This window comes from Cavia porcellus, unplaced genomic scaffold (assembly GCF_034190915.1).
Source record: "Cavia porcellus strain 051 isolate PalLab524CR breed Dunkin Hartley unplaced genomic scaffold, mCavPor4.1 scaffold_5, whole genome shotgun sequence".
Lineage (NCBI taxonomy): Eukaryota > Metazoa > Chordata > Mammalia > Rodentia > Caviidae > Cavia > Cavia porcellus.
Window position 1 is genome coordinate 23,860,255 of NW_026947488.1, and position 22,268 is coordinate 23,882,522.

The 22,268-nt window shown below is 39.2% G+C and overlaps 1 protein-coding gene across 3 annotated transcripts in view; it reads right to left on the bottom strand.

Annotated features, from left to right (window-relative positions):
- Ctnnbl1 (catenin beta like 1) overlaps nucleotides 1–22,268 on the bottom strand; it is a 159,421-nt gene that overhangs the window by 50,108 nt on the left and 87,045 nt on the right. For all 3 annotated transcript variants that reach the window (XM_063248366.1, XM_063248365.1, XM_063248368.1), the window contains one exon: nucleotides 13,330–13,511. In XM_063248366.1, the coding sequence (XP_063104436.1) occupies nucleotides 13,330–13,511 (182 nt within the window). The remainder of the gene's footprint in view (nucleotides 1–13,329; nucleotides 13,512–22,268) is intronic.

A 22,268-nucleotide genomic window follows, 5' to 3' on the forward strand; every position in this document is an offset into this window, starting at 1 on the left:
AGGCAGATACGAATCATCTGTTTCACAGCTCCCCACTATTCAGTGTGGTTGAGGACCAGCAATCACCTAGGGGTAGGTTAGAAATGTACAATTTCTGACTCACCCTGAACCCACTGAGTCTGTACCCTAACAAGATCCCAGGTGATTTATATATAATAAAACTTTGAGAAGTGCTGCTGTAGACAAGGAATCTGGGATCAGTGAAGCTAAAGTTAACATGTTCAGGGTTATACAACTGGTATGAGCTAAGAAAATAACTTGAACTCAGGTCTGCATATTCTAAAAGGCTATGCTTACCTAACTACACTGCTGCTGAGACTCCTGCCAAGCTTAGAGTTTAGACAAGCACCTTAAACTCAATAGGAAATGTATAGAAAAACTGTATTAGATCATGGTTCATTGTTTCAAAAATAAAGAATAAAGTTACAAAAAAAAAAAGTCCCAAACCCTTGGTAATAGAGCTTTCCTGTCGTGCCAGTATCATACACTTTCCTCTGCTATTTCTAGAAATAGCCAGTTACTGGATTGTTGCCTTGGTGATTAAAAGTTATCTAATTTTTGGTTTTCAGATGTCTCCTTGGGAGGTGGAAGCACAGATTAAGAATTCTGGCATTAGGTTTTGCAGATATTAATTTAAAACAGTGTGCACAATTTGAGAAAGTACTTAACTTCTTTGGGGCTGTTTCCTCTGTAATAAAACAAGCTAATGATGCACCAGACAGAGCTCGTGTTAGGGATGACATCATGCATACATAGGAGCACAGCAATATTCTATAAACGTGAGTCACCACTATCGCCAGCAGTGGCAGTAACCTCAGACCAGTTCACACATTAGGAAAATCAGTCTGTGAAACAAAGCAGCAAATATTGTTATTCTAGAACTTGACCAGGCAGCAGGCATACTTAACACAGACATGATTTATTAGTAATCAATACATTCAAGAAAGTTGTGGGCATATTTTTTAGTATATCAAAATGATACACTTAATTTATTTTATGGTAACCCTGCACTAAATAGGGAACGAATTAACAATCATTTTCTTTCTCCTTTGGACCAGGGATGAAGAAAAAAGTGTTACAAAGAACAAGTATAAGGGATGTAGAAAAGACAGGGCAGAACACTGAATGAGACTCAGAGCGCTCCACTGAACACTTGCACCTATTTTATACCTATTTTGTACTTTCCTCAAAGGTTATCTTGTCCAAATCCCACATGCTGTGAAGTATTGTCTCCATCATAAAGGTGAGGAAACTGAGGTTCAGAGAGAAAAAATGACTTGCCCAAGTCACAGAGCAAAGTTAGAGGAGAAATGCAAATCCAGCCCTCTAAACTAGCTCTGGGATCCTCTCTTCTGGACGACTGAAGACATCTCAAGTTACTCTTCACAAAGAGATGCTCAGCTACAGAAATCACCCCTTGCCGCCAGTTCACAGCAAGGTTCTACAGTTGTATCCTCAGTGGTGCCCCACCCAATCCAACATACACACTTCCTCTAACAGACAGTGTCAGCAAGAGCTAAGGGCTGCTGCTCTCCAATTTGATACCTGAGAACAATCTCTGTTTGGGAATCCTTTGTTTGGCTACTTAGAAAGACTGTTCAACCTCTTTCCAACCTCCTCCTCAGGCTAATTACAGCTCATCAGCATATGGACACCCACAAGCAAAATCAAGCTGGCTACAGAAGCAAGCCAAAGACATTTTTCTATTGTATTTAAAAAAAAAAAGATTGCAATATGATTAAATACACAAGATATTTCCCCAGCAACCTGCAGGCTGCTGCATATAAAAACCACATCCAATATTCCAGAGTCCAGGAAGGACACTAACAAACACCTCACACATGTATTCTTTATGAGCAGTGAAATGCATACAAGTTGATATTTAGTTTTCCCTCCCCACATTATATCTTCTGTTAGATGTTAGCATGCCTAACACATTCAAATATTCACATATTTTTAAAAATACTATTTGAAAGGCAACTTCACTTCTTCTTATGCTATAACCAAATGAACTTAGACACATTAGCCTTTAGTCCATAACTCATTTCCTTACCACCCTGAAGTCCTAGCACATTTACAGTACTACTTGGAAAAACCACCATTAAAACCCAAGCACAGCTCATCTGTCCAAACTGTTGTCACCTCCTAATCATTTAACCTGAGATGCATGCTACCTTCTAAAGACAGTCTAGCTCTCTAACTGTATTAAAAACCTCACAACTGCCAGATAAGCCCAAGACAGTAAAAACAGTAATTTCAAAACAGCATATACACAAGGATTCCTTTTATACAAAATTACACAGAATGTAACTCCCATCCCGAAGTGGATTTTGAATGAATGGCATTCATGTTTCCAATAATTAACTCTGGGTGTGAAGCTGGGGATGATTTTTACTTTCTCTCCATCCTTTACCACAAGTTGGAATTTTCTGCTTTAGTTTATTCAGAAAGAGTAATAAAGCTCTTTCACATAAGCCTCCCCAAAGACTCACATGTCAAGCATCTTCTCTTGATAGAGAAGGTACAGAGGCTGTTCACCAAGACTTGTGCTCTGGGCATTCTGGCCAGTCCCCAATACTAGCTGAGCTCACAGGATCTGGAACTTTTAAAAACACTGATGCTTGAAGTTCAAGTCCTTGGGATTTCCTGAGGAATGAGCACTTTGCCAAAGCTCTTCAAGTGATGGGAATCAGCAGGCTGAAAGCTACAGGTTTGCATCTCTTGGGGGTTGGGGACAAGAGCAAGGCCTAAGCCCCAAGGGAAGCCTTTCCTCAGGCCAAGCAACTGCAGAGTAACAGACAGGTGTGTTAGAGACGGCAACTCAAGGCTGAGCAGTGTTGGCATCAGCTGTGGAAGGCCATGAGCAGACAGGGTACAGCAGGCAGATATATCACTAAGTACGAAGCCAAGAAGAAGCTAACAAAGTTAGGGAAGGCAAATGGTTCAGGGCTGAGAGATGGAGGTTATGTATGCAGTACTGGAGGCCGTGCTACTGACAAAGGACTGGAAGAGGAAGAGACACCAAGGAGGTTTAAATTAGGCCCATACAGATGAGCAATCAATCTATGGATTAAAAAAAAAAGAAGAGAAAATTTATGATAGTTTTTGGAATCATAGAAAAATTTTAGTTGCAATTCCTAACAGGGCTATGTACAGCTGTGTGACCTTTGGAAAGTAACAAGTTCCCTGAGCCTGAATGTTCTCATCTGAAAGTGTGGGCAATAACACACAGCGCTGGGTTACTGTGAGAATTAGGCGGGATGAGGCAATACATGTAAAAGCCAACTGGAATATTAAGAACAAAAGCAGACCCCAAACGGTTAACAGCAGGAAGCACAGCCAGTAGACAATATGTGCTGAATTTCAGTCAACCATGGTCCACAGGTAATTACTGCTTAGTAATCCACTGCTTAGTTCCCAAGTTTTTTCCTTATTTTGGCACTATCTAAAAATGCTACAGAAATAACCTAAACTGATGTGCCTGCTTCTCTACTGTTGCTTCTACACTGCCAGTATTTGTTTTACTTCTATAAAGGAGATAATTACACACTAAACCATTTCTATAAAATTTAATCAAGATTATAAATGAAAACTAACAGTCACATTGAAAAACAACAAACAATTGGGTAAAAAATTCTATTTGCAAATAAGAATTCAGTTAGTGCTGTCACTAAGGAGCTAAGTTTTTCCTTTGCAAAATGAAAAATACAAAAGAAAAAAGGTGTAATAAATGTGTCTCCTTTACTTCCCCATTTATGCCCTCAATATAAAAATTGAATTTGTGCTACACTAGTTGAAATAGTCAAATAACTGAAATTAGTGCTGTACCTCTGATCTGTAAAAACAGGAGGGAGTCCTTTTGAAGTAACAGCAGTAAGATAACATCAGTATCTTCTGACTTTTATTTTACACATGCTGTATTTCCACTTGACATCCCTTCACCTGGCCAACATCTACCAAAGGTTTGCACTTGGGGGAGGTGGGTGGCGCCGAGTGTTCCTAACTCCATCTGTTCTTTCCCCACCCAGGCTCCATCAGAAGCCCTCCTCCCCGCTCCCACAGTGCCTCACACTTCCTTCTCCTCTTTCCTGGTAACATAAATGCAGGCTTCTATGTGTGTCTCCTTACTGGGCTGTGAGTTCATTCATCTTTCATTTTTACCTTTTAAGTTAAATGCAGGTTTCCGTGTCTCCCTTGCTGTTCACCTTCCATCTAAACATCAAGGCTGGCACAAAGCAAGTCCCAGTGGTTAGTCTAAGGAAAGAAGGCATGAGTCCTCAATGGCCTCACTTACGGGTTCCCTTCCACAGGCACAGACCCTCTGCAAGGGCAGTCCAGAAGGAAGCCTGGAGCTGAAACGGAAGGGGTCTGGTACATCAGTCAAACAGTGACAAATCTGTACAGGGCTGTAACAGCCAGTATCAAACTGAGGGTCCAGGGAAACAGGATATCATGATTAACAGCTGTATTTTCTCTCTGGTAGCTGCTATCACAATCCAGTCCGTCCACATGGAGTTCTCCTTCATAGCTGATCTTCACACTCCCAAAACAAAGTTTGCATTCTATAAGTAAACATTGAAATTGGGAGGGGAGGGATGACTATTTTGCAAAGAAAACTAATAAGCACTAAATAAGCACTAACGTTATTATCACTTATTTAATATCCACATGATCATGATTGTTACTCCTTGAAGAGTATTTTGGGAAGGTTCTATCAGGCCTGTTTCAAGAGGACTTCAAGGGTCAAAGAAAAGAAATAACTTTCCTTTGGCCACTAGCTGGTTTGTAGGTAGAGTTGGGGTTTGAAACCAAGTCTATCCGCCAGTAAAAACAATCCTCATTCCATGACCCTATGCTGCCTTGGATTATGAACCAGAACACCACTGGAGTCACTGTGCTGTTTGCAGAAGTTTTAGAAGCTGACCTAAGCTCAAATTCTGCTTCTGTCACTTAGCTTATTTTCTTGCCTTCCCACAAAGAAAAGAGTTGCTTCCAAGATGGCAAATACAGTCTTTATCTCACTGTTTTCCTTAATGGCAAACAAGTGTGCTGAGCTCCAGTTGGGAAAGACCTGTGGGTAAATCCTTAACTCGAACCAGTTAGCAAACCAGATGTGCAACACTCAAAATCATCCCCTCCAGCCTGAGGAGAGAAACTCCAAGCCCAAACACACTGCTTATTTCAGCATCCCTCTGTTTTGTCATTTAAGGTCAGAAACGATACAAGCAGCTGGAGGGAAAGAAAAGGAATTGATCCAGAAACTATTCAATTATAAGGTTTTCAAATAGCAACAAAAAACAGTATTTCATCCTTGTTTAACATAAAGTGCTGGTTAGTACATGGCTCAATGCCATTCTTAAAATTAAATACTGTTCACTCTTCACATGCTCATTGTTCTGATTACTATAACTAACTCGTGATTTTTCAAGCTTGGAAAATATAAAAATGGGAGAAAAAAATCATTTTTATGCAGTTATATAGAAGAGGATGGGGACCTGGGGCCCCTGATATAGCCTCTCTCGGTAGGTTTTTGTCTTACATTCTACACAGGACTGGCATGTTTACAGCTCACCTCCAAGACTGGCAGATCTGGGGAGGAAAAGATTTTTTTTCAGGCATGTTCATATGTCTTTAATCACCAACACAGTAGAAAGAAGAGAAATACAAATTTTAGTCTCAGTCTAGCTACTAACAGTAATGAAACAGAACCTGTATTAAGCACTTAATATGTACTTTCCTTTAACCTTCATATCACCCTAATGAGATAGATTCTAGTATTATCCCAGTTTTATAATTGAGGAAATATTGGCTTAGCGAGGTTAAGCAATTTTCCCAAAGCCACAGAGCTTGCAAATGACAGCACCAGTACAACAACCCAGGTCTCATCTTAATCTTCAACCTATATTCTTAATCATCCTGATTATACTAACTAGCTAAACTTGCCTGGGTCCACTGTCCCTTCTGCGCTCCCCTCATCTGGACAAGAATAAACTACTATTCATCCTTTAAAGAACACTCAAATGTCATCTCCTCTCTCAAGCCTTTTTAGAACCCCTAGGATACTCCTCCTCCTGTGTTTCCACAACATCTAGTGTAACATTTATTATAGTTTGTGCTCAGTATTAAAATAATGATACATAATCAACTAACATTTATATCCACCTCCAAGTATGTTAGATTTACAGATGTCACTTAATTCTCACAATGATCCAACAAGGTGTTAATTCTACTCTAGATGAAGAAGTAAATATGTATTGGACACCATTATGCATAGATGCTGAGCATCTAGCTGCCTTATGGTAGAATAATAAATTGGTTAACACAGTACTGTGAATTCCACAATGTCTGTAACTACTGGCATGTGGTCTCATCTTAACTATAGCCAGTACACAGTATGAAGGTGTTGAAGAGGTTAAATTATTAATTTACTCAATATTTCCTAAGTACCTAAAATGCACTGAGCATTGGTGTGCACTGAGCAATATGATAGGTATTAGAAGTACACAACGATAATTTCACCAAGTCACTTTGCCATTTGCTCCAAATAACTTGGAAGGATAAGTCAGAGTTCCTACCATCATGACTTCTCAAAGTGCCAGAGTTAGAACCAAGGTCTTATGATTAAGAACTCTTTTGATTATTCCAGCAGTTCAAAGAACAAGCTGGTTTGGACCTGTGAGAGCAAATACTAATGGCAATGACTTTGTGAAATGAGTGTGAGACTTCTGATCAAAAGCTGAGGGAATCTGAGTCCCCAGTCAGCCACTTACCCTATGTATGATCTGAAGTCATGAATTTTTTGAAGCTTACACTTCCCTCACCTTCAGAATAAGAAGTAATACTGACCTCATAGGGCTGTTGTAAGACTCCAATATGATCAGATATGTAAAGCTACCCATGCAGATGCTGAATCTAGTAGTAATTACAAATGAACCGGAAGGCTGGAATTCCAGCATCCTGTTTTAACCTGTGTCATCCTCTGCCTTTCATCTTCTTTTTGAAGCGTTCTTATTCTCCTGTTCCCTTTAATAGTGAAGCACTCTTGTCTGGTTTGTCTTTGTAATTGCTCATACAGTTTAATGGTATACCTGTAAAATTGCTTTTTTCCCATGTCTGTTTCCCCTCATCCTTATTAAACTGTAAATCTGTTGAAGGTTGAGTGTCTTTCTCAGCTGAGTAGTAACTTTGAGACTTTCAAAGGACAGGGAAAACTGGGTCAGTGGAAAGAATTATTAAGGGTGCAGGGGAAGTTCAGACAGGTGATAAGGGCAGACACAGCAGCAATGAAGGGGACTGAATCAAGAGATTTTTATAAGCCAGAATTCACAGGACTTAACTTCAGTTACACATGGGGAATATTAAGAATTAAGCATAGGGTGTTGATTTTTGCTGTAGGTGGTGATGGAAGATGGTGCCACTTACCATGGCAGGATAAGCAGGAAAGTGGGACGGGTGGGCAATGAAAGAATAAGTACACTTTTGAACAAGCTGAGTTTAGATGCATGTGCAGTTTTCTGCTGGTTATTAGCTGTGGCAGCTACAGCTTTGGAGAGAAACTGAAGCTGAAGATCTGGTGTCCACAGCAGAGAGACAGAGGTTAAAGCTGTAAGGAGTAGATGAGAATACTCGGGCCAGTATGTATGTTCAATTTGCTTTCTATTGCCTCTTTCCACTAGCTCAGGTCCAGGTGAAAATCCAGGTGGCAGAGGAAGGTGACCTGGAGAGGAAACCTGGGAAGAGCAGCCTCCCAGGACAAACACTCCATTCTAGTCCCTGTCTACACAGAATTAAGTCTCTGCTATATTTTGAATGTAGCAAGAACCTTGATAAAACTTGGTCTCAAATATCATTATCACACTAGAGATCTGAAATATGTTTGTGTCTGTGTTGACAAAATTCCCTCTTTTTCTGGATGCAGGGAGGGTTTTGTCATTTCCCACTTGTAAATGTTGGTATGTTATGGGAGCTCTGGCCTGCATCTTCACTGTGTTAGGAGTCCAAGAAGCACAAAGAATATATGCTTCCCAACTGCGGAGTCCACTGGAATCACTCATAATTCTTTGCAAATGACAGAAGAGTATCCTTCAAAGCACTGACCTGTTATCAACTGCTGTCACTGCTGATAAGGCAGAAGTGTGTGCAAATCCTAGCCTGCACACCACACACCTACACACCGCTCAGCAGCTCACCCCCGTGCAGCTCTAACAGCCTCCAGGGGAACCATGTTAAAACAGCGCAATTAACTACAAGTGCTACAAACTCAATAACTCACCTACCTAATGAGGCAATACAAGGAAAATTGGGCCTATTTTAATAAGAATTTTAAAAAGAGATGGGAAGTAAAGGTCAGATGCCATTTCTGGATCCCAGCTCTTTTCTTCTTCCCTCCTATTCTGAAGAATTTAATACCAAGGAGACAATGTAAGCTGCGCCATTCTTTATAAAACCAAGGAGGCAGCAGTCATGCTACTGCACCCAAGGGCATATTATTTCTTTCCAACCCATCCCCCAAGCCAAGTGCCTCCTCTGATCTATTTCTGAAGGTTTTATTATGCAAACCTGAATGGATTTCAATTACAATAATTCTTTTCCTTCACCACCCCAATCGCAAAAAAGGACTAAATTATTAGCAATTCTAGGTTATAAAGGTGGTTTTTGCTTTTTGCCTCCTCTCTAGAGTCACCTTATTCTAGAAATTCTCTTCTCTGGACCCCTTTTGTCGGCTTTGGGAATAGAATTGTTTTATGGCACCCTGCTACTTAGCATGGCATGACTACTGATAGTCACATCAGGGAGGCGTTTGCCCACTTTTTTGTACCTAACACAGTTATAGTGGAGCAATCAGGCCTTGCCCAGCCCTCCCACAATCAAGCCTTCCCTATGACCTCTAAGAAGGATGAGTATGTATGGCTGGCAGAACTGAAGAGCTTTGCTAGAGGAAAGAATTAACATCAGCCTAATGTGGCAGCACATACCTGTAATCCCAGCATCAAAGGCAGTTGAGGCAGGAGATCACAAGTTCAAGTCTAGCATAGGTAATTTAGTGAGATTCTGTTTCACTAAATAAAAAAGGGCTAGAGATGAAGCTCAGTACGAAGGTCTAGCATTCAATTCCCAGTACTAGACATACAAACACTAAGAACTAACACATCTTAAAAGTGCCTACAGTGGTACCCTGGTACTTGTTAATTGGTTCTGGGAGGTGTGAGAAGTACCAAAAATGATAATTACCAAACGAATTGTTTTGACTGAAAAGGCTAGCAAGTCATGAGGCAACAGACACTGATAAATTCTAGCCTGCACAGAGTGTATGTATATGAGCATTGGACATCGTCTCTATACTTTAAAATTACCTCTGGATGACTTCTGATACCTAACACAATGTAAATGCTATATAAATAGGTGCTATACTGTGTTGCTTAGAGAATAATGACAAAAAGAATCTGCTCATGTTCAGTACAGGCACAATTCTTCTTTTGCTGACTGCTTTTCAATCCACAGCCCATTCACACAAAAACGACTGATTCAGAGGGCCAACTGTACGCAGTTATAACCTGGTGCAAAACTTGGTAGTTAACAAATCTTTCCATGAAAATTTTTCCCTGTACTTGTTTGTTACTCAACATGCAGTGCAGAACTTGTTGGGTTTCGCTGCCTCACCACTTGCTACTCTTTTCAGCCAAAACAATTTGTTTGGTACTTACCACTTTTTATACTTCTTGTGCCTGGCCTCATGAAGCCAATTAATAACAAGTGACAAGTACTGTATGTCATTTTACCTGACCTTCACAACCACTCTGGGTGGTAGACACTACCCTATTTTACAGGTGGAATATCTAACTGAGGCTTATAGAGTTTAGGAATTTGCCTAAGATTACGAGTTGATCAAAAGTAGATTCATCTGTATCACAGGCTACACAGCTATTGTAGGAGTGTGGAACAGGTCCTGAGAGGAGAAAGGGGCCACGACTGGACCATAATGAACTTAAAAGTAGCCAACTAGAGCGCATAACACGGTGCTGACGCTTGGTTAGAAAGAAAAAAGTGTAGGCCTTCTGGACTGGGGAACTGACTCCTAGTACACTGTACTTAATTAGAGGTGGTAGAGGCCTTACCTATAAGGAAATTCTGTGCACTACAGGGTTCCTAAGGGCATGGCTATAAGGAAGAGCTCCTGCTGTGAACATCAAACCAATATGACAAAGTCAAACATGGATAGAAACCCACTCACTTTTGTTTCTAAACAATCTGAGTGAAAGATCAGTTACTCAAGGTATGATTGACAACGATCAATAAGAAATGCAGTCAACTGTGTTAACTTTAGCCTTATGTGGTTCTGGGGAGAGCCCATCCCAAGTTGTCCTCAATGAACTGTCTTTCAGAGAAGTAGCTGCTCATTTATGCCATCAATAATCATTTAATGTGCAGTTCTCACATGGTAAGCAAAGTGATGGGCAGTAGGGGCCAGAGGTAACAAGACCACTGGTTCTACAAACCAAAGTGCTAAAGACGAAGTCCTAGGAACAACATTTAGTAGAGGTCCTATTCTAGTTTAGGGTGCATGATATGTTTCCTTGAGAAGGTGACATTAAAGTAAGGACTGAGAGATGACTAACAGGAAGCCAGCCAGCCAGGTCAGGGAAAATCACTGGGGACAAGGAGAGAGCACACTGGGAGCCTAGGATGAACTGATATGGTGGCAAATACTTCTAATGGCTGGAGGCTACTGTGCTTTGGCTTTGCATTCATACCTGGTACACTCACAACAGAAGGGCCAACACATAGAGAGCAGCTGTTAGCACGGGGCTACCTAGAAGACAAGCCAAGGTGCCGGGTCCTGCTCTGTCTCCATTCTTACCCTACCCTGCCATTGTGCCTGCAGTAGCAACAGCTGGCAAGGGTGGTAGGAAGTATATGGCTGTGCTTTCTCCTTGAGGTTCCCTTTTGCTCCTGGGTGCTGGTATCTTCAGGATGCAGAGCTCATCTTCAGCAGCCATTACAGCCCAAACATGCCTTCTAGGAGCTGTCTTACCAAGCCATTGCCCTCACTAATATAATGTTATCAAATTCCTAATGTGGGTACTCTAAAGCAAATGTACTGTTACCAGCCCGCCACCGGGCACATTTTTCAGAAGGAAAACAGATGCTCACTGAGTCTGTCACTTCTTCTTACTAGAGTGCACACATGCACACAGAGTGAGAGCTGGCAAAGGGCTGTTTTCCTTCACACCCTCATCAGGCACACTCAGGATGTAGCATCACATCTCTCAAAAGCCATCAGGGCTGCACAGCCTGGGGGAACCTCCTGGATTCTGGAGCAACTCTGACTAGTATGTCCAGGGCCTCAGAATCTGATGTTGTAGGCATCAGAGCTTCCAGTTTGCTAGTCTTATTGCCTCATTTTACAAGCCAGGAAGAAAAATACAGTACAATGAAGTTAAGAGTCAAAAGTCACACATTGGTTAGCTGTAGAATCACAGTTTGGTTCCTGTTATGGTTTGTGCCTAGATATCCTCATGCAGGTATGGGGAGGGGCAGAGATTTTCAGAGGCAGCTAAATCTCGAGTTTGTGATCAATTCAAGGTCCAATGTTGGAATTATGGGTGTGAGTGCTGTACCTGCCCTAGGGTGAGTAGCCGGTATACAATATGAGAGAGATTCTTGTCTCTCTTTTTTTCTCTAGTTCTTAGGTGTTGCTTTTGCTGTCTTCTGCAGTCAAGAACTGTTGCACCTCTGCCATGTGCTCCTCTGTCTGGAGCCAGCTGATAATGGACTGAAACCTCTACAAATTGTGAGCTAAATAAATCTTTCCTAGCTTAACTTTGAGCATTTGGTGTCTCAGCAATGAAAAAAGTAACTAAAACAGTTCCTTTCTCAGCTGATTTCCTTATCTGAGAAAACAAGGATACTATCATCTACTCTGTAGGTTGTGAAGCCTAACAGCACATAATGTAGCAAAGTCAGGCATGGCAGGTCTGTAGCACTGGAATAATTACTAGTTGCAAACTTTTACCTCCTGTCCCACCCACTGCCTTTTTTGGTAAATTTATACAAGGGAAAGAAAAAGAAGCCAGCAGTAGGGTTAATGTGTTTAGAGACAGTGTTTGGTCACTACCTGATTTAAGTTAAACTAAAGTAACTACTTGGTCTCAGATCTCCAGGCTACAGTATCCACGCAGCTATTTCTCCCTGCCTCTGTCAGGCTTTCTGCTATCTCCAGAGCTGATTTGATCAGAGCAGTTATCACTGGAAGTGACCTCCAAACACAGGTCACACCACCTTCCCTCCAGGCACTCCAAATTGGAAGAGACAAAGCCAAGTCAATCTGAGAACATACAGGAGTTCTTACACTTTTAGGAGGGTAAGGAATAAAAATATAATGTAGATTCTTATGTAAATTCTATTAATCACTGTTAAACAAACAAAAAAACTTTGTTCTGATCTGCTTTGTTACCTCCTGTTTTGTCTTAATCTCTTTAAAAAACTCATCCAAACCATGAAGCAAATGTTGCTTTTGACAAGATAAGCAAATTAGTTCACCAAACATCTTGGGTTCTCCTCTCCCTCTCACACACTACCTTTTCATTCCTCCAACTCCCCCCCCCCCCCCCCCCCCCCGCTCCACGCTTTAAAATAACCATCCAACCATGTAAATTCCCTGGTGCAAGTGTCTGCTAGCCTCCAGAGGAGCTGTCAATGCTCATAAATCCCTGGCCTTCCAGATTACACTGTGGCTATTTATTGAGGGGAGGGACGCAGGCCACTAGACAATAGCAGGAAGAGATTGGCCTAGCAGTAACTACTCTGGTTATAGTGTCGCAATTCATGGCAGCATTTTGTTGGGAGTGTGCACCATCAGGGAGGAGAAACATAAAAAGGGGAACCTGGGCTGTAAATAGTTTATTTCGGCAGTTCCTGATGTTGGCTGAATCATACTTTAATACGGAAATACATGAAAGCACCATTCCGGAGGTGACATGTGCTGCCACCTCATTACTCTTTTCAAAAGGGCCCTCCATCAGAAAGACACCTTGCTACAAATTACAGTGAAGAAAACAAAACCCTCGCACACAGACTTATTAACAGGTCGGAAGGAAATGAAACCACCAGATCTCAACAAGCAGGGGACAGGGGCAGCAAAGGGCATGGGTGACTTGGGGCCTCTGGGTTGCTTTGCCATGTATGGAAAATCAGAAGATAAAAAGAAAAGGGAAGGGCTCTCCCTATCAAGAGTCTATGCCCCAAATGCAGACCAGAATGTTTCAAAGTATCATTGCGCTAGTTCTCCTAAAGCTCCTAAATTAGGCTACCTCTGCCTATGAACCCTACCTTCGTGCTCCTTCTCGGTAGTTCCCACTTTCTTGATCTTCCTGGGAGATTTCATAAAGAGAGGAAAGATGGTCCGTAAGCCGAGAATATCAACGAACTTATGGCAATTGTCTGTGCCCTCTGGTCCGATCATGGCATGGTCCAACACTTTCAGGGCACTGCTCCGTGAAATCTTCTTTTCCCTGTGAACGAAAGACACTTCTTTTCAGGCATTTCATAGGGCTGTACCTCCAGTATGTATGTGTGTGTAAGTTTCAGTGTTAAAAAATAAGTGTTTTTACTGCAGTGCTCATTATAATGGGTTGCAGGAAAGAAAAGATAACAGCTTAAATGGTTACATTATGATCAATCTAAATGGAATATCACACACTTGATAACTATTAGGATAGTCGGTAATAGGATGAATAAATGCAGTTAGAATGATAAACACAAAACTAATATTCAAAATTTATTATGAAACATTATTACAATTAAGTGAAAAATGCCATTAAAAAATAGGAAAAAACAGATCAAAATGCTAGGAAATATTATAAGTTATATGATTATAGGTGGTTTATTACTCCTTTCCCTTCATTTTAAAAACTTTATCAAGATGTAACTTGATATTATTCCTTCTTTAACAGCTTTATTACAAGATATAACTCACATACCATGTGATTCATACTATGAATAATATGATTATTCCTTTTTCTTTATAAAAGTTTTAACAAGATATAACTCACATATAATATGATTCTTATGCATATTTAAAATGTACAGCTCAATGAATTTTACTATATTCACAAGTATAGGTAACTTTATGGTTTAGATCTAAAATACCCCCCCAATCTCATATGTTCAGAAGTGAGGTATTTGGAAGGTGACTAAATCAATGGGACACTACACGTATTAATGGATCAGTTAATTAACGAGTTCACAGCAAGGTGTGCTGTTAAGAGGTACAGCCCAATTTGAGGAGGTGGCTCACTGGGGGTGTGACCCACAAGGGTGTGTTTCTGACCCTGACTTCTCTCCTCTCTCTCTGCTTCCCTCGTAGCTATGGGATGAGCTTTCATTATGCCATGCTCTTCCACCATGCTAATTCTGCCTTGGAGCCAGCCGATTGTAGACTGAACACACTGAAACCGTGAGCCGAAGTAAATTTCTCCTTTAAGTTGTGAGCATTCTGTCCCAGTGATGGGAAATTGATTAATATAGTATCAGTCACCACAATCAACATAGAACATTTTCATTACCTTGAAAAGAAACGATATACTCTTTTCTTTAGCTTTCATCTCCAATCACATACTCACCATAACTAGGGATAGTTCTAAGCAATCACTGACCTATGTTCTGTCTGTATAGATTTGTCTGTTCTAGACATTTCAAATAAATGGTATCATACAATATGTGCAGGTTCTTTCACTTGATATGTTTTCAAAGTTCATCCAAATTGTAGTATGCACTGGTACTTCATTCTTCTACACAGCTGAAGAATCCACTGTAGATATGCCACAATTTGTCTGTACATTTTATCTGTTCGTGGACATCTGGGTTGCTTTTATCTTTTTAATATTATGAATAATGTTGCAAAAAACATTCATATAAAAATTCTTATGGAGAAATATGTTTTAATTTCTTTCAAATAAAAAGTACAAATGCCTAAAAGTACAAGTACCTAACAGTACAAATGCCAGGGCATATGGTAACTCTTATCATATAACCTTTTCAGGAACCACTGTAGATGCATCCTTTTACTTTCCCATCTCATTTCTCTATTCCTTGCTAACACTTACCTGGGTTTTTGGTTCTCATCATCCTAGTGGGTATGAAGTGATATCTCATTACTATATTGATTTGTATTTCTCATAACTAATAACATCAAGTACTGTCTCATGTACTTATTAGCTATTTGGATACCTTCTTTGGAGAAATGTCCATTCAGATGCTTTGCCCATTTGAAAATTGTGTTACAGTCGTTATAGTTATGAGTTTTTCATATATTCTGAATATGATTTGGAAACATTTCCTCTTAGGGGATTATCTTTTTCACTTTCATGATAATAATATTGAAGCACAATTTCTGAAGTTCAATTTAGTTGCCATATCTAAGAAATCATTACCATATCTAATGTTGTAAAGATTTACCCCTGTTTTTTTTCTAAGAATTTATTAGTTTATTTAGCCTCTCATCCAGTTTGAGTTAATTTTTACACATGAGGAAAGGCTTCAACTTCATTCTTTGCATACAGATATGAAGTTGTTTCGTTATCATTTGTTGAACACCCACTATTTCCTCATTCAATGGTCTTGGCCCTCTTATTGAGAAGCATCCGACCAAAGACATGTGGCTTTACTTCTGGATTCTCAGTAACATTCCAATGACTTATATGTCTATGCTTATACCAGTATCACACTGTCTTGATCACCACTGCTTTGTAGTAAGTTTAGAAAGTGTGATTCTTTCTCTTTGTTCTTTTTAAAGATTGTTTGACTGTTCTGGGTTCCTTATAATTTCACATACATTTCAGAACCACCTTGCCAATTTCTAAAGTGAAGTCAGCTAGGCTGGTGGTAGGCACTATGTTAGATCTCTATATCACTGTGGAGGTACTCCATCTCAGTAACATTCTTTTCCCATTTATGAGCAAAGGATGTTTTCCATTTACTTAGATCTTCTTTTACTTCTTTCAACAATATTTCATAGATTTCAGAATATAAAATTTGTACTTCTTTTGTTAAGTATTTTATTCTTGATCCTGCTATTAATGAAACTACTTCCTGGGGCTAGGGATTTAGCTCAGCGGCATAAGCACCTGCCTTGCAAGCAGGCAGTCGTGAGTTCGATCCCTGGTACCGATAAAAATGAAAAAGACCAAAAAAAAAAAAAAAAAAAGAAACTACTTCCTTAGTTTTATTTTGAACTGTTCATTGCAAATACACAGAAATACAACTGATCCAATCACCTCTTCAGCAGTCTCAACTTCTAGGAAGATGGAGGAGTGGTGAGCAGCAGGGCTACAGTGTCTCTGAGATTTGGCATTCAGATGTGGGAACATAGCAATGTGAAGAAGAGAAGGAAGGAAGTAGGTCCCCAAAACCCAGCAAGGATGTAAAGTGAGAACTGAAGCCCAAAGGGAGAGCAAAGAGACAGACTTCAACAAGAGACGGCAGGCAACACTTTCTCCTTGAGCTGGGACTCACTATGTGGCCTCAGTGGCTTCCATGGAGAAATACACCAGTGGAATAGAGCAGTGGATGCCGTGGGCTGCAGTGGTTGGTGAGTTATTTAGGTTCAGACAACCCCTAGGAGATGGGGACTGGCCAGTAGCCATCTTAGAGATGGGCCAACTGAGCTCAGAACTCAGAATGGCTGTGGGCTGGTTCTACCTAGCAGCTCCCAGTGTCAAGGTGAGGTTGCCAAGTTCAACTGAGCAGGAGGTCACAGAGTTCAAGCCTGCAGGAGGCAGATGTAGAGTTACAAGCTTAAAAAACTGAGTTGCAGCCAGAAACCAGCCTGAACTTTGGTGGAACTGAAGGTGCAGGCTTGCTGAGATTATCCACTAACCCACCATAAAGCTAGGGCTGGCCTACTGGGATCAATCAACGCAGATCTGGACTCTGTCTGCTCACACTGTCCACTAGTGACAGCAAAGATATGCCTTCAAGTGGACATTGTTTTTATTTTCTTTTTTTCCCTTTTACTTGATTTTGTTTTGTCTTGTTTTCTGTTTGTTCTTGTTTTTACATGAGTGTGAACATGGTTTCATCTTTTTGTTGTTGATACTTTATTCTATTCTTATTTTTACTTCTTCCTTTTTCTTTCCCTCCTATCTTCTTCACCAGATTCCCAAAATTTGTGTAATCTTCCTTTGTCCTCTAATCTTGCTTCTCAATTGCTACCTCTTTTTCTAGTTCTTTACTTTTCCCCAACCTCATTTAAATCTTCTTCCCTGAGGGTAAAATTGCTATATTGAGGGCTTATTTACTGTATACACTTTTCTAGTTCATTTTATTTATTTATTTATTTATTTACTTATTTATTTATTTGGTTGGTTGGTTGGTTGGTTGGTTGGTACTAGGACTCAAACTCAGAACCTTGTGCTTGCCAGGCAGGTGCTGTGCCACTGAGCTATACTCCTGGCCTCCTTTTAGATTTTGCTTTAAAAAACAAAAACAAAAACAAAAAACTACAAGTCTAATTCACACAGTTAGAGAAGGCAAATTAGTAGTTACCAGTTTGTCATTTTCTAGGTTGTGTTTGATGCTGTTGTTAATGCTAAATGTACTGCTTTCCCCAAGGTGACATCATTGTTCTAACTCAGTTGTCCTTCCTGGTATACCACCAGGCAAGCCAAGCAACTAAACAGAATGAGGAAAAGGGAAGCAACAACAGGAAAACAACATGACAAGATTAAGTCAACAGGTATCAGTTATAACTATCAATGTTAATGATCTCAGTTCACCAAACAAAAGAAATAAACTGGCAGAATGGATCAAGAAGCAATATCCAACACTATGCTGCCTATATGTAACACATTTAATTCAAAAAAATTTCACAAACCGAAAGTCAAAGCAGAAAAATAATATTCCATGTAACAGGAACCTGGAAAAAAGCAGGGGTAGCTATTCTATTTGCAGACAAAGTGAATTTCAAGCCAAGATTAATTAAGAGAGACAAAGAAGGTCACAATATCCTTGTAGAGGGAATGATCCAAGAGGAAAAGATAACAATCATTAATATATATGTATCAAATACCAGTGTACCCAAATATAGCAAATAAACATTAGTGGACGTGAAAAATCAAATAAGCACTAATATAATTGTAATGGGGGATCTCAATACCCCACTGTTAAAAATAGACAGATCAGACAAAAAAAAAATCAACAAATATCAGAGCTGAACCAAATTTCTGAAGAAACAGACTTATTTACAGTGCTTGACCCCACAACATCAGAATACACATTCTTTCAGCTGTGCAGGGGACATGCTCTAAAATAAGAACCACATACTAACTCATAGCTTAAATAAATGCAAAGGAACTGACATTATCCTATGCATATTATCAGACCACAGTGCAATGAAATGGGAAATCAATAGCAAAAGAAACCACAAGAACTTCATAAACACATGGAAATTAAATTAACAGTTTCCTGAATAACCAATGGATCACAGATGAAACAAAAAATTAAGACAGTTTCTGCAATTAAATGTTAATGCTAATACAATACATCAGAACTCACAGAATGCAATAAAAGCAGTCTTAAGAAGGAAATTTATAGTGGTGAATTCTCGTCAGAAAAACAGAGGGAAGTCAAACAAACAATCTAATATTGAACGTCAAACTTCTAGGAAAAAAACAGCAAGTCAAGCCCAAAGCTCATATGAGGGAGAAAATTATAAACAGTAGAGCAGAAATTAATGCAATAAAGATTAAGAAAACAATACAAAGAATTAATGAATCAATGAGTTGGTTCTTTGAAAGATTAAATTAAATTGACCAACCTTTAGCCAACCTAATCAAAAGAAAGAAAAAAAGAAAGAAAGAACTCAAATCCATGTAATTAGGAATGAAAAGGGTGAATTCACAACAGATCCTGCAGAAATCAAGATCATCAATACCTATTTTAGAGAGCTGTATTCTAAAAGATGAAAACCACAGAAGAAATGGACAGATTTCTGGATACATATGAATTCCAAGGCTGAATCAAGAGGACATAAAAATTCTAAATAAACCAGTATCAGTCAGTGAAATTGAAGATGCAATTTAAAAACGATCAACAAAGATAAGCCCAGACCCTGATGATAAGCCCAGGCACTGCTGAATTTTACAAGAAATTTAGAGAAGACCTAATGTCACTACTTCTCAAACTCTTTAATAAATAAAATTGAAAGGGAAGCAATACTTCCAAATTCATTCCTGGAAGCAAGAATTACTCTGATAGCAAAACCAGAGAAGGATCCAACCAAAAAAGAGAACTACAAGTCAATCTTCCTGATGAACATATACTGAAAGACCCTCAATAAAATGCTGACAAACATAATGTAGCAAATCATCAATAAGATTATATACCACAACCAAGTAGGATTCATCCCAGGGATCCAGAGATGGTTCAACACACACAAATCAAGAAATGTAACATATCACTGAAAGAGGCCAAGGTTAAAAACCATATGATCATCTCAATAGATATAGATAAAGGACTTGACAAAGTCCAATACCTATTCATGATAAAAACTCTACAGAAAATTGGAACAGATGGACTTCATCTCAATCTGATAAAACTGATCTATGACAAATGAACACCAACATCAGATTAAATGGGCAAAAACTGAAAGCTTTCATTCATTGTATACTCAGGAACAAAAGATGTCCACCGTCACCACTTTAGTCAATGTAGCTCTGGAAACATTAGCCAGAGCAATTAGACAAGAGAAAGAAAGAAAAGAAACAAGGATAAGAAGAGGAAGAAATTAAATTATTTGCAGAAGACATGATACTCTACATATAAGACCCCAAAACTCCAAGAGACTTCTAGATTTAATAACTAAATTCAGTAGCATAGCTGGATACAAAGTCAGCCCTTGAAAATCAACAGCATTTATGTACATAAAAATGAAATACTTAGGAATCAATCTAGCTGAGGAAGTAAAAGACCTTTATTCTGAAAACTATAGTACTCTGAAAAACGAGATCAATGAGGGTATCAGAAAATGAAAAGATATCCCTGGTTCTTGAGCAAAACCAATATAGTGAAAGTGACCAATACTTCCAAAATTGTTATTCAGATTTGATGGAATCTCAATCAAAATCCAACAGCCTATCTCACATAATTGGTGAAAACAATCCTAAAATTCATTTGGAACCAGAAGAGACCTAAAATAACAAAAGCAATTTTGGGCAACAAGGACAAGGCAGGGCGCCTTACAACCCAGGAGTCTCTTAGCCCAGTCAAACTGACAATTAAGATTAGCTGGCAAAATATTAAGTATGAGGTTAGCTATAGGTTTTATGTAGGTGCTCTTAATCAATAGTTGAAAAATTCCTTTCTATTCTCTGTTGGGGAATTCTGTCATGAAAGTATTATGACAAGTGACACCTAAACTGAGTCTGAAGAATGAGTGTATGCCAGTATATGAAAGTGCTGGATTTTGTCAAAAGCTTTTCTGCATTTATCATTCTCTGTACTTTTCAGCATCATTCATTTTCCCATACTGAACATGTAGCACTTTTTAAATTGGAAAGATCAAACTATTTTTAAGAAAAAAAAAAAAAAAAACAAAGGTGATTTCCATTTTGAAGTCAAAGGTGATAGAATAATCCTATCACTGCCTAGTGTTCCTCCAGATACTTCTCTTGGGATTTGTGTTCGTTTTCCATTATGGCAACAAAACACCTGAAATGACTTATGAGGACACATGATTTCAGAGGTTTTAGTCCATGGTCACTTAGACCAATAGTTTTAGGTCTGAGCAGGATGGCTCATCATGGTGAGAAAGTATGATAATAAAGCTGCTCACCTGGTAGAGGCCAGGAAGCAAAGATAATGTCAGGAGCCATTGAAACTGGAAATTGAACACACATGCAGGACTGCTGCATGGCTGGAGCAAGACAAGATAATGGCTGAGGACACCTGGCTCCCACTACGATTAACTAAATAAAAACTGTAGCCACAGGGATTTCATCCCCGAAGTGAAATGCAACATGGACATCTTCTAAGATGCTTCTTGTTACTGTAGTTTGTTACTTACAAAGTCCTTGAACCACTCCCAAGCGCTGTTCAGTTTCCTGTGTTCTTTCAAAAAAAATAATAAATATAGGCTGCCCAGAAGCATTCCCCATCTTAGGCACCAGAGTCTCCAAACTCTGTAGATGGTTTTGATCCTCCTGGAGCTCTAAAATCATACCACTTATCTCACTTATTTAAGCCTTCACCATATACTTGTTTGGGAGATTTGGGATGTAGGGCAGGTCCCCAGTGAGAGAAGGAAAGGTCTTCAAAGGTCTTGTTTCTTAAAAGATTCCAGGAACATGACAGATCTTTAAAGCAACCAAGGTCCTTTAACATGGACCTTTGGGGAAATATTTAAGATCCAAATCATAGTAAGAGTATACTTTTCTATAACCTTACATTATTTTTTTTTTAACACTCTGAGATACAGAGGACCAATTCAGTTTTTTCCTGTTTTGATATTGATGGTAAATCAATCAGCCAAGTGAGTATATAATGTTACTAAGCACTTACTTAGCACTGTGGTAGACACAAAACAAAACAGGCATGTTTCTGCTCCAAAACACTGTAAATCTATTTTGAGAGACCAAATTAATATGGAATAATTGGGGAAAAGTATAAGGCAGCATATTATTTACCCTCATGAATTATTCAATCTATAAATATTTACTAGTTATGTCTCCTATGAGAAATAAGAGGCCTCCTATAGCTTATACTTTTACTGCAGAAGACAAAGGGAAATTAAAGTATTTAATAGTGGTAAGTGTCAAGAAAAAGTAGAGTGTATTATGAATAGTGCTACTTTTATTCTACTTGCTATGAATTAATCAAAACAATCCACAGATATCACAAATGACCTTCAACTTAAATACCGACTTTGAGAATAAGAAAAAGGCTAGTACTAAGCATTTATCTTTATGTAACTGGTACCATACTAGCTGCTAGGAATTATAAGGTCCCTGTCTTTAAATAATTTAAGGATGGATATGTAAAAATATTTTAAAAGTGTGAAGCAACAGAAACTAAGTCCAAGCAGGTGAACAGTAGAGATAATTAATTATCTGGGAGAAGCCAGTGAAAGTGTCAAATAACAAGAGACACCCGAACTGAATCTGGAGCATGAGTATGTGCCAGGCAGACTAGGGAGAGCAGCTACAGTTATGCGGTAGATACACAACATGTGCAAAGCATGGGAAGCTGGGTGGGGATGACAGGTAGCTGTGAAT